This window comes from Elephas maximus, chromosome 16, assembly GCF_024166365.1.
Source record: "Elephas maximus indicus isolate mEleMax1 chromosome 16, mEleMax1 primary haplotype, whole genome shotgun sequence".
NCBI classification, from domain to species: Eukaryota; Metazoa; Chordata; class Mammalia; order Proboscidea; family Elephantidae; genus Elephas; species Elephas maximus.
The window spans coordinates 47902932-47916368 of NC_064834.1; the positions used below are offsets into that span (position 1 = coordinate 47902932).

General features: G+C 36.3%; 1 protein-coding gene across 10 annotated transcripts in view; it reads left to right on the plus strand.

Annotated features, from left to right (window-relative positions):
- The window catches only part of ZNF518A (zinc finger protein 518A), a 62930-nt gene that overhangs the window by 17952 nt on the left and 31541 nt on the right, over positions 1–13437 (plus strand). For 9 of the 10 annotated variants that reach the window (XM_049856076.1, XM_049856071.1, XM_049856073.1 and 6 more), the window contains one exon: positions 714–9521. The exons of the other annotated variant lie outside the window; for it this stretch is intronic. In XM_049856076.1, the coding sequence (XP_049712033.1) occupies positions 861–5312 (4452 nt within the window). In that variant the 5' untranslated portion in view covers positions 714–860 and the 3' untranslated portion in view covers positions 5313–9521. Of the gene's footprint in view, positions 1–713; positions 9522–13437 lie in introns of those variants that run through there. 10 annotated transcript variants of the gene reach the window in all.

The window sequence follows — 13437 nt, forward strand, 5'->3', positions numbered from 1 at the left end:
TCTAGGAACAGAAAAATCCAATAGCCAAAATGGTAGAGATCCAGAAAGGTAGTATGTAGACTTTGGGTTTAACCCAGGGAGATGTGCTCTTATTTCTAACTTTTTTTTTTTTTCACCAGTTAGCAATGACAACTTGCTGAGAGAGCAGATACTGTCTTTTTATTGTTTTTAGATGAATGAAATTTTTATTTTAAACATAGCTTATCCCCGAGGCACTAAGAAAGTAGAAAACCTGGAGAAAAGTCCGTTGCGATTCTTGAAAAGTCATAGCTATGGGATCTGCTAAGCAAAGGAGAAAGTTAATGGTACATGGGTAAACCATATGTCTAGGTTTTTAGGGCTGCCTTGCTAACATTTTAAAAATCCTATTAAAAAATTGTCGTATCAGTCTTACATAAAATTCTTAGAGCTTGAGTGGGCTTATCCAACTCATATTTTCTTTAGATGAGGAATCTGAGGCACAAAGAAATTGAAACTTGCCCAGAATCACAGAGCAGAGTTGGAAGTAGAGTTTGCATTTCTTGACTCCTAGGTTATTATTATTTTAACTTCAAGCTATTATTTCTTGATAAGCTATTCTTAAAATACTTAACAGGTCTTTTGTATCTTTTATTTATATGTTTGATTAACAGCCCTACTTTTTGTCAAATGAGCTTGAAGATAATTTACTGATAATTTTGTGATGAAAATTTCAATTCTTTGTTTAATTGTAGGTGAGTTAATGTGGGAAAAATCCTGGTATTTTGAAGATGTCTCAACACAATATTGTCTCCTGTTTAAATTTCAAATAACTTCAAGAGATTTTCAGAGGAAAAAAAAAAAAAGAAATTGGGATTTTTTTTTTTTGTTGTTGTTAAATCATGCCATCTGAACAGAATCAGTTGTTTTGTGATGAAAAACATACTACTTTACAAAAAGATTATGATATGAAAAATGAGATAGTTGATACTGTCAGTTTAGTACCTAAACCAAGTATTTCAGAAAGTAGTTGTCATTATGAACTAAGAAATGTGAAAATTGATTTGCCGAAGATAAATATTCCCAGTGGAGTCCTATTGAAACATGAAATTGACAAATACAGAAAATTATTTCAGAGTAAACCACAGACTGCAAGAAAATCTGTTAGTGTAAAGACCATAAGCTGTGTCGAGGAGTGCATGTTGCTGCATAAATCGGAGATAACTGAAGAAGAGGGTATAAAAATGTCTGCAAAAATACTCAATTTCAACTGTTCAAAATGCCGAGACAACACTCGATACAGCCCAAATGATTTGCAGAAACACTTTCAAATGTGGCACTGCGGTGAATTACCTTCCTATCCTTGTGAAATGTGCAGTTTTTCAGCAAATGACTTCCAGGTATTTAAACAACACAGACGCACCCATAAAAGCACTTTAGTAAAATGTGTCATTTGTAACAATGAGAATGTATATACTTTATTGGATTTGACAAAGCATTTCACATCCACACATTGTATTAATGGTAATTTTCAGTGTGAAAGGTGCAGATTTTCCACCCAGGATGTTGGCACATTTGTTCAGCACACTCACAGACATAATGAAGTTCATTATAAATGTGGTAAATGCCATCATGTGTGTTTTTCCAAAGGAGAGCTTCAGAAGCACCTTAATGTTCATTCTGGTACGTTTCCCTTCACTTGTCAGTATTGTAGTTACGGTGCCACCAGGAGAGAGTACCTTATAAGACATGTTATAACTTTGCACAAAGAACACTTATATGCAAAAGAAAAACTGGAAAAAGACAAATATGAAAAAAGGATGGCAAAGACTTCAGCAGGACTTAAGCTAATACTGAAAAGATACAAAATAGGTGCGTCAAGGAAGACATTCTGGAAACGTAAGAAAATTAGCAACGGAAGTGACAGAAGCTTAGAAAGAAACACAAAAATACTTAAAAAAACCAACAAAACACAGACTAAATCTAAAGACCAGAGTCATCTTGTTCAAGAACATTTAAAGGAGAAAAAGGATGAAAGAGTACACTGTGAGAAGAATGATAAACCCACTGAGTTACAGTCAGAAAAATCCACTCTTCTGTCCACTGGACAGTGTAATAGAGCTGGAGAGGGATCAAATTCTACTTCAGGTTCCTTGAAGACGACTTCTGTACAAGGACCTACAGTGTTAATGGTGAAAAATAATAAAATAACAATTCCTGCAAACTACAGTGCTAAGTTTATGGGCTTCAAGATGGTGGATGGAAAACAACATATTGTAATAAAATTGTTGCCTGCCAATAAACAAAGTTTTTATTCACCAGGCTCACATTCAGGTGCTTCTAAGGACAGTACTGCTAATTTGCAGCCCCAGACTTTGGACACCACTGGATTTTTATCTGCAGGAGTAGCAGCTGAGTTAAATGACAAGGTTTGCATGAAAACAACTACTCCATTTTCATATTCATCTCCTATACTTGCAGGGAAAGTAACTTCAGCAAAAGAAATGGCTTTGATATCTCAAATGAATAATATGCTCCAGACAGTGGGGGATGAAAAAACTGTATCTTTTTTGCCAACATCATCAGAATTTGTTACAGCACCAGTGAATCTGACCACAAAAGTTGAAACCAGAGATAGTGTTGACTTATGGGGAAATCATATTACTCAGAGTCACCCTCAGATATTAGGTACCACCATTAAAAGTCCAGATAAAGTCAACTATAGCATCAAACCAAATGCATACAACAGTGGAGATATGCATAATTATTGCATTAATTATGTCAATTCTGAGTTACCTGTTGAATCTTCCAATCAAGGATCATTACCTTTTCATAATTACTCAAAAGTGAATAATTCTAATAAACATCATAGGTTTTCAGGAACAGCAGTGTATGAAAATCCTCAAAGAGAATCTTCAAGCAAAACGATGGTTCAGCAACCAATAAGTGAATCAGTTTTATCACTAGTGAAGAAGGAGAGCGCAAATCCAGATAGCCTGTTAGCATCTATTAGCCTTTTAAATCCTAAATATGGAACTATAAAAACGCAGTCGGGAATTGAACAGTGTGACGTAGGAAAAGGACAAAACATTGATGGACATAACCCGTACACAAACGAAAATCAAAATGTAGAGAGTGTGACTGAAAAACCTAAATGGGATAACTTTTCTAATGTTGATTCACCCATGATGCCTAGAATCACATCTGTTTTCTCTCTCCAGAGCAAACAGGCTTCAGAATTTTTGCCACCTGAAGTGAACCAGTTACTTCAAGATATATTAAAAACAAAATCTGATGTAAAGCAAGACTCTGATAACACTTCGGATAAAGGCCTGCCACTACATGGTGACCAACCATTTCAGAAACATGAGGGAGAGGGCAAAAGAGTTGAATCCTCAAGAGACTTGAAAATGCAAGGCAACTTCCCAGTTCCATCTGGCAGTGTTGGTGTCAGTGAGCTTACAAATGATCTGAATGGAAAACAAGTGCCATCAATGTCACAAAATCTGAGAGATGCAGGGAAGACACCTAGAATTTCAGGAATTGGCACATTACTTAAGACTCAATCAGATGCAATAATAACACAGCAGCTTGTAAAAGACAAATTACGAGCCACTACACAAAATTTAAGTTCTTTATATATACAGAATCCACTTCTAAATTCAGAACCAAAAAAAGCTATATTTGTTCAGACTCCAAAAGGCCTCTTTGTACCATTGCACATTGCTAACAAGCCTGGATTACACGTTGTTTCAGGAAGACCACTTTCCTTGGTTAACACACAAAGTGTACCTGCCTCTCTGCTCTTAAACAAGAAACCTGGGATGATTTTAACTTTTAATAACGGGAAACTTGAAGATATTTCCAATGTCAAAACTGAGAACGCTCAGTCTTCTAGTGGGGTCATGACTAAGGAGCCTTGCAGAACGCCTTTTTTAAAGGTAGAGCCGAGCAATAATTGTCTTACACCTGCACTTTGCTCCAGCATTGGCAGTTGTTTGAGCATGAAAAGTAGCTCAGAAAATACTTTGTCGTTAAAAGGCCCTTACGTTATTAAAACATCAGCAAATTCTTCAGTGAAAACTGTTCCTACTCCTACTGTGCTATCTGAGCATCAGGGCACTAAGTTGAATATCTTGGATTCAGTAAAACAGCCGAATGAGGTTTTCCCCAAACCACCTGTTTATACGCTCTTGCCTCATGGCAAACAAGCGGTGTTTTTAAAGTGTGTGATGCCAAATAAAACTGACCTACTTAAACCTACAGTAGTCCAAAATAGTACTTATCATCAAAATATACAGCCAAAGAAGCCTGAAGGAACACCACAAAAAATACTGCTGAAAGTTTTTAACCCTGTTTTAAATGTGACTGCTGCTAGTAATCTGCCAGTAAGCCACTCTGCATCTTCGTTGCAAAAAGCTGAGGGCCCATCTAATCAGACTACGGGAGGAGAGCAGAAAGAGCCAGAGTCTTCCAGAGATGCCTTACCCGTCTTATTAGATGATTTGATGCCAGCAAATGAAATTGTGGTAACTTCTACGGCAGCATGCCCGCGATCTCCCGAGCAGCCAGTATGTATCACCAACTGTTCAGACGCCAGAGTTTTAAGGTCTAAAACAAATTGTGCAAGTGAGAGAAGTTTCAATAGAAAAAAGGCTTCCAAAAGAAAAATTTCAAGAATAAAAACTCACATAGGAAGTAAAGATTTTGAAACTGCCTTTGCAACTAGAGACAGAAACTGTAAACGGAAATGTAGGGATAGTTACCAAGAACCTCCTAGAAAAAAAGCAACATTGCATAGAAAGTGTAAAGAAAAGGCTAAACCTGAAGATTTCCGTGAAACACTGGGACCTAGGTTTTCAAAAGATTCAATTAGAACTTTGAGGCTTTTCCCGTTTAGTTCCAAACAGCTTGTGAAATGTCCTAGGAGAAACCAACCAGTTGTAGTTTTGAATCATCCTGATGCAGATGCACCGGAAGTAGTAAATGTAATGAAAACCATTGCTAAATTTAATGGACGTGTACTCAAGGTTTCGTTGTCAGAAAGAACTATGAATGCCTTACTGAAACCAGTTCATTGTAACCCTTATAAAACAACTTATGATGAGTTTTCCAAGAGGCACAAAACACTTAAACCTGTTAGTTCTGTGAAAGAAAGGTTTGTGCTAAAATTAACACTCAAAAAGACAAGCAAAAACAATTATCAAATTGTGAAAACTACCTCTGAAAGTGTTCTGAAGGCTAAGTTTAACTGTTGGTTTTGTGGTCGAGTGTTTGACAATCAGGATGCTTGGGCTGGTCATGGGCAGAGACATTTAATGGAAGCCACTCGGGATTGGCATATGTTAGAATAATTTACCCTAATTACCAAGGAAAAGAAAAGTAAAACTATATTAGAAGAAAACAGTAGGTTGGATGACCATAATGCAGACATTTTCCATTTCAAATTAGTACCTGAAATTAAACACTTTTAAGGTTGGTTATATTTCAGTGGAAGAGCAAAAGTTTTGTATGTGATAATTGATAATGCTATCACTGGACACATGTAAGTTTTGAAAGAAACTAATCACAGCACAGATGTACCTTGATTTAATTTTTTAGAAATGTGTTCTTGGGGAAGTTAGGGCTAAAGAAAACTTTTATAAAACAGCTTTATTTTCCCAATTTATATTAAAAAATTTTGTGACTCTTAGAAGATGACAGCTGACAGCCCCATTCCCTCTCTTTCACCAGCCTTATGAATCTGATAAGTATAGCTCCTCTGAAGGTGGAGAGCTCTTTCACCATGCAGTTTCTCGTTTGTACAGATATACTGAGAGAGTTTGGGAAAAGAACTTATTGTACATCTGGTAAATAGGGTTCTTTTGAAGGATATAGGCTCTTTTGAGAGCACATATAATTTACTCCAATTACACCTCATATAATGCTTGAAGAGTTATTGGCAAGTAGATCTGAAACATTTTTGTTGTTTGCATAAATCTTTTTTCTTATTAAGCTATGTTCCAGGCCAGAGATTGGAACACCTTCCCAAGGTGATTTTCTTACTCCCTCTAAGTGGCTGTGTCAAGCACTGCAGTAGATTGGTAGCCTAGAGAGAAGAATTAAAAACTCTCTTGGTCTAGTTTAGAAACCAATTAACTAGAACATTTCTCTGAATTTGATTATATTCTCTTGGGATCCTCTTGAAAAGAACTATGCTTATCTGATTTAAGTCATTTCACATAAACCAAATGGCCATTTTTTTCTTGGTTGTCATCCCTTTAAAAAGAGTTGAACAGAGAAGCTCTTCCAAGGGAATGGCTTTTCTTGAAAATTAAAAATTATTTTACAGAAATACTTTTTAAAAGCAAGATTAGCGAGACAAATCAAATTTTTGTTTAATTACTGTTAGTGTGGGAATATGGCCAAATCGGAGCAAAGCATTTTGTTAGCAGCTTCTCAGTATGACTGACAAAGCAGATTTTTACTAATTGTTGGCAGGTGAAAATGGGGAAGCATTACCAGGGGATGCAGTGGTAGTGCAGAAAACTTCAGGACAGATTCCTAAGGGGCATACCCAACAGGGAGAGTTAAATGGATGTTTTCATGATAGCAACAGAATCATAGATTTAAACTTTTGATTTTGTAGGTTTGGATCATTGAAATATGACATTCTTGTATTACAAGGTTAATTTGCTATGATTTTTGTTACATTGTTACTACAAGTGTTAGGACATTTTGGTTTGGATTAAAACTTCAGGGCTTCTTTTTTGTATATAATGAAGAATTTAAACCTGTACATATTTTTTGTACCTTTCAGTTATGTAAATTTTGCACAGAAAGTTTTGACATAAAAGTTTATTTTCAGTTTAGTTCTGTGCATGCACTAATAAAACTGGTTGTTTAATTTAAAAGGAATTTATAAAACTTTACCCATGTTATTTTTTTGGTTTTTATTTCAGATGTAGAATTTTTTTTTCTCCCATAAATTCATTTTTCAGGGATTGAACACTATTGTTAGCAAGTGCCTAAAAGATGTGAAACAGTTTACATATGTCAGCTGTAAAAGTAGGTCCCAAATGGGCCCACCCCCCCAATAGTTTTATTTTTAAAAAAGCCATATGTAGATGCTTCAAGCTATCTTGCTATGCACATTATACTTGTACTGTTCTGGTGCAGTTTGTCTACTTTCTTAGTGAAGTATTTTTTGTATAAAATCTGTTATAATTGTGTTTTTAAAATTGAGCCTAAGAATGGAGCTGATTGTGAACATACAGGTTATATTAATAATGTTACGGTGTTTAAAGAATGATAAGTATTGCTCATTTCTGTAATGAAACTTTTCTTCAATTAAATTTATCTTAAGCTTGTGTAAAAGATTTTCTTTTACTGTGCTAGAATCTGATGGGAATTTTATTCAAATGGCAAATATTTAGATTTCAAAGTTTTTTAAATGCTGGTGAACTATAAAAAAGTGTGGGTTTTTTTTCCCGAAAAGAAATCATGGGTAAAGTTTTGCTGAGGATGGAATTTATCATAATTGTGCTATGGTTGTGCTATAAGGTAAGCTATAGAGAGGCGTAGGCATTTCAGTACGTAAAAATCATAAAAACTGAAACACTTATGCATAGCTATAATGAGGCATCATTAGCTGTGAGTAGAGAGGATCAAGAAGAAACTGCTTTGTCAATACATACTGCAGTATAAAAATCTATTTCTTTGTCAGAAAAATCAATCTAGTAGGGAAAATCTAGTGTTGAGAAATATACTTACACCTCTCGCCTTAAAGTTTTAAAAGTTGCTTAAAATTAGCGTCATGAGTTAGTCCAGCCAAGTCATTAAAATAAGCAAACAAATAACGAGCCTGGGGTACCGGAGAGGAGGATCAGTATCCAGAGTTGGTATATTAACTAAACTCTAGTTTTTAACAACAAAATATGAGATATGCAAATAAATAGGAAAATGTGACCTGTACACTGAGAGGAAAAAGCAGGCAATAGAAACTCCATTTCAGAGGGCCCAAATGTAAATGGCCAGCGGCTGTTATGTTACATATGTCCAAAGAACTAAAGAAAACCATGTTTAAAGTGTTAAAGGGAAATGGTGATGATAGTGTCTACTCAAATGCAATATTGATAAAGAACGAAATTATAAAAAATCAAATGAAAATTGTAGAGTTGAAAGCACAACAATTGAAAAGTTCACTAGACACGCTCAACAGTATGAGCCACTAGAAAAAGGAATCTGCACATTTGAAGGTAGTTCAATAAAGATTATGCCATCTAAAGAATGCACAGAAAAAAATTGACACACACACACAATGAAACCTAAAAATGGATTGTATATCTAAAGTGAAACCAAAACACAAGAAAATACAGAAGTATATCTTCATGAACTTGGGTTAGGCAAAGCCTTCTTAAATGTGATATCAAAAAACGTTTCTAAAAATTTATAGGATTTTAATTAGAGATTTGTAGAAATTTATTTTGTAGATTTTTTCAAACTCAAATGCCCTCTTTGTATTTTTCCCATACCTAAGTACCATCAACATTGTTTAAGTTTACCTTTAAATTGACTCTCTTATTATTAGGTCAAATATTGTGGTTTTAAATTAATACGCAATTCATCATTTTAGAATGTGCAATTCAGTGGTTTTCAGTACATTCACAATATGATGCAACCATCACCACTAAATCCAGCATATTTGTGACTTCAGAAAGAAACTCCATACCTGTTACCAGTCATTCCCAATTCACCTCTTCTCCTATTGCCTGGCAAGCACTAATCTACTTCCTGTCTCCATGGATTTGACTCTTCTGGGCATTTCATATGAATGGGATCATGCAATAGGTGGTCTTTCGTGATTGGCTTCTTTCGTGTGCATAATGTTTTCAAGTTCATGTTATAGCATTTATCAGTACTTCATTCCCCTTCCCATGACTGAAGAATATTCCATGGAATGAAAATCCATGTTCTTTTATCCATTATTCAGTTGATGGACAATTGGGATGTTTCCACTTTTTGGCTATTATGAAGAAAGTTGCTATGAACATTTGAGTACAAGTTTTTGTTTGAATGTATATTTTCATTTCTCTTGGGTAGATACCTAGGAGTGAAATTGCTGGATTATATGGTAATTCTGTGTTTAACTTTTTGGGGAATCACCGAATTGTTTTCCACGGCAGCTACACCATTTTCCTACCAACAATGCATGAGGGTTACAGTTTCTCCACATACTTGGCAACACTTGTTATTTTTCTTTTAAAAAATGTATTATAGCCATTTTGTTGTGTGTGAAGTAGTGTCACATTTTAATTTAAATATGTCTAATGACTGATGATATTGAACATGTTTTCATGTGCTTAACTGGTCATTTGTTTATCTTCTTTGGGGAAATGTCTACTCAGATCCTTTGATGAGGGTTGTCTTTTGTATTGTTGAATTTTAAGAGTTCTTAATCTTTTCTGCCATTGTGTGTGTTGTCATTTCATTCTCCTTTGACATAAAAGTTTTTAGTTTTGTTAAAGTGCCATTTATTTTTTTCCTTTGGTTGCTTGTGCTTTGGGTGTCTTATTTAAAAAAACCATTGCCTGATTAGATCATGAAGGTTTATACCCATGTTATGTTTTCTTCTAAGAGTTTTATAGTTTAACTCTTTTAGGTCTTTGATCCATTTTGATTTAACTTTTGTATATGGTTGAGGTGGGGGTTCAAATGTAATTCTTATGCTTATGAATATCCAATTATCCCAGCATTATTTGTCAAAAACACTGTCATTTTCCCCGTTGAATTGTGTTGGCACTTTTGTCAAATCAATTGACCATAGAAGTATGAGTTTATCTCTGGATGGGCTCAATTCTGTTACATTGCTTATGCGTCTAATGCCAGTACCACACTGTCTTGATTCGGTAGCAGGAAGTTTTAAAATGGGGAAGTGTGAGTCTGCCAGTTTTGTTTTCAATATTGGTTTGACAATTCTGATTTCCTTACATTTTGATACAAATTTTAGAATCAGCTTGTCCATTTTTGCACAAAAGGCTGTTGGAATTTTGATAGGAGTTGCAGTGACTGTAGGTTAATTTGGGGAATATTACCATCTTAACAGTATTAAATGTTCCAATTCATAAAAGCAGGCTGTCTTCCATATGTTCAAGTCTTCTTTAGCTTCTTCAACAATGTTTTGTAGTTTTCAATGTATAAGTCCTGCGCTTCTGGGTTAAATTCGTTCCTAGATATTTTGAGATTATTATATAAGTGGAATTGTTTTAATTTTGGATTGTTCTTTGCTAGTGTATAGAATGGAAGCCCTGGTGATGTAGTGGTTAAGAGCTGTAGCTGCTAACAAAAAGGTCAGCAGTTTGAATCCACCAGGCGCTTCTTGGAAACCCTACTCATATAGGGTTGCTATGAGTCGGAATCGACTCGATGGCAACGGGTTTGGTTTTTAGTGTGTAGAATACCAATTGAGAAGTTTCAACAAACAGATGCAGCGGTGGAGGTGGTCAGGAAATTTGGAAGGCAGCTACCTGGACGAACGACGGAAGAGAGATTTGTACTCATCGCAAAGAAAGGTGATCCAACAGGATGTAAAAATTATCAAACAATGACATTAATATGACACTCAAGTAAAATTTTGCTGAAGATCATTCAAAAGCAGTTGCAGCAGTGTATTGACAGAGAACTGTCAGAGATTCAAGCTGGATTCAGAAGAAGACGTGGAATGAGAGATTTCATTGCTGATGTCAGATGGATCTTGGCTGAAAGAGAATACGAGAAAGACATTTACCTGTGTTTTAAGGACTGTGCAAAGGTGTTTTACTGTGTAGTTCTTAAATTATGGATAGCATTGCAAAGAATGGGAATTTCAGAACACTTAATAGTGTTCATGCAGAACCTGTAAATAGACCAAGAAGCAGTTGTTAAAACAGTGCGAGGGGATACTACAATGTTTGAAATCAAGAAAGGTGTGCGTCAGGGTTGTCTCATTTCACTAGTTCAGTCTATGCTGAGCAAATAATCCAAGAAACTGAACTATATGAGGAGTGTGGCATCAGGATTGGTGGGAGACTCAACAGCCTGTGATATGCAGATGACACAACCTTGCTTGCTGAAATCGAAGAGGGCTTGGAGCATTTGCTGATGAAGATCAGAGATTACAACCTTCAGTATGAATTACATGTCAACATAAAACAAAAATCCTCACAACTGGACCAGTAAGCAACATCGTGATAAATGGAGAAATGAGCGACATTGTCAAGGATTTCATTTTACTTGGATCCACAATCAACGCCCATGGAAACAGCAGTCAGGAAATGAAATGATGTGTATTGGGCAAATCGGCTGCAAAAGACCCCTTTAAAGTGTTTAATAAGCAAAGATAACCACTTTGAGGACTGAATGTGCCTGACCCAACCCATGGTATTTCAGTCACCTCATATACATGCAAAAGCTGAACAATAAATAAGGAAGACTTTGAATTGTGATATTGGTGAAGAATATTGAATATAGCATGGACTCCCAGAAAAAACAGTCTGTCTTGGAAGAAATACAGCCTAAGTGCTCCTTGAAAGCGAGAATAGTGAGACTTTGTCTCACATACTCTGGACATGTTATCAGGAGGGACCAGTCCCCTGCAGAAGGGCATCATGGTTGGTAAGGCAGAGTGCCAGGGAAAAAAAGGAGGACCTTCTGCAAGATGGATTGATACAGTGGCTGCAACAATGAGTTCAAACATAGCAACTATTGTTAGGATGGCACACAACTGGGCAGTGTTTCATTCTGATGTACATAGGGTCGCTATGAGTTGGAACCAACTGACAGCACCTAACAACACAATAGCATATAGAAGTACTTGATTTTTGCAGTTTATCTTGTATGCTGCAATTTTGCTGAACTCATTAGCTTTAATATTTTGTGTGTGTGGATAATGTATTCTGTATGTAAGCTCAGGTTATTTGCTTGTAGAGATAGTTCTGCTTCTTTTCAATCTGGATGTTTTTTATTTCTTTGCCCTGTCTAATTGCCCTGGCTAGAACTTCCATTACAGCATTGAACAGAAGTGGGAAAATTGAGCATCCTCGTTGAGTGTTTTTTTTCCTTGAAAGGGCTTTGAATTTGTGTCAGTTGCTCTTTTCTGCTTGTATTGAAATGGTGTTGTATTTATTTATTTATTTTTGCTTTATTCTATTACTGTGGTATATTATAACAATTGATATTCATGTTTTGAACCAGCCTTGCATTCCTGGGCTATATACCACTTGGTCATAGTGTATGATCTTTTACATATGATGCTGGATTTAGTATTGTGTTTCATAAGAGGTATTGGTCTGTAGTTTACTTAACGATATCTTTAGCTTTGGAGTTAGGGTAATACTTGTCTCTTAGAATGAGTTTGGAAGTTTTTGTTTCTCCTAGTTTTTAGAAGAGTTTAAGATCTGAATTCTTCTTTAAACGTTCGGTAGAATTAATCAGTGAGGCCACCAGATTTCCAGACTTTGTTGTGTGTGTGTGTGTGTTTAATATTTTCATTGTACTTCAAGTGAAAGTTTACAAATCAAGTCAGTCTGTCATAGAAAACCGTATATACACGTTGCTGTATACTCCTAATTGTTCTCCCCCTGATGAGACAGCACATTCCTTCTCTCCACCCTGTGTTTTCGTGTCCATTCAGCCAGCTTCTCTCCCCTTTGACCTTTACATTTCCCCTACAGACAGGAGGTGCACACATAGTCTCCTGTGTCTACTTGATCCAAGAAACCCACTCCTCACTAGTATCATTTTCTGTCCTATAGTCAAGTCCAATCCCTGTCTGAAGAGTTGGTTTTGACAATGGGGTAACGGAAGGTCTGGGGACCATGACCTCTGGGGTCCCTCTAGTCTCAGTCAGACCATTAAGTCTGGTGTTTTTATGAGAATTTGGGGTCTGCATCCCACTGCACTCCTGCCCCTTCGGGGATTCTCTGTTGTGCTCCCTGTCATGGCAGTGATTGGTTGTAGCCAGGTACCTTCTAGTTCTTCTGGTCTCAGGCTGATGTAGTCTTTGGTTTTTGTGGCCCATTCTGACTCTTGGGCTCATACTTACCTTGCATCTTTGGTGTTCTTCATTCTCCTTTGCTCCAGGTGAGCTGAGACCAGTTGTTGGATCTTAGATCGCTGCTTGCTAGTGTTTAAGACCCCAGATGCCACTTTCCAAAATAGGATGCAGAATGTTTTCTTAATATTATTATGCCAGTTGACCTAGATGTCCCCCAAAACCTTGGTCCCCTAATCCCCGCCGCTGCTACACTGGCCTTTGAAGCATTCGGTTTATTCAGGAAACTTTGCTTTTGGTATAGTCCAGTTGTGCTGACCTCTCCTGTATTGTGTGTTGTCCTTCGCTTCACCTAAATTAGTTCTTGTCTACTATTTAATTAGTGAATCCCCCTCTCCCTCCCTCCCTCCCGTCTCTAGTAACCATCAAAGAATATTTTCTTCTGTTTTAACTATTTCTTGTGTTCTTAT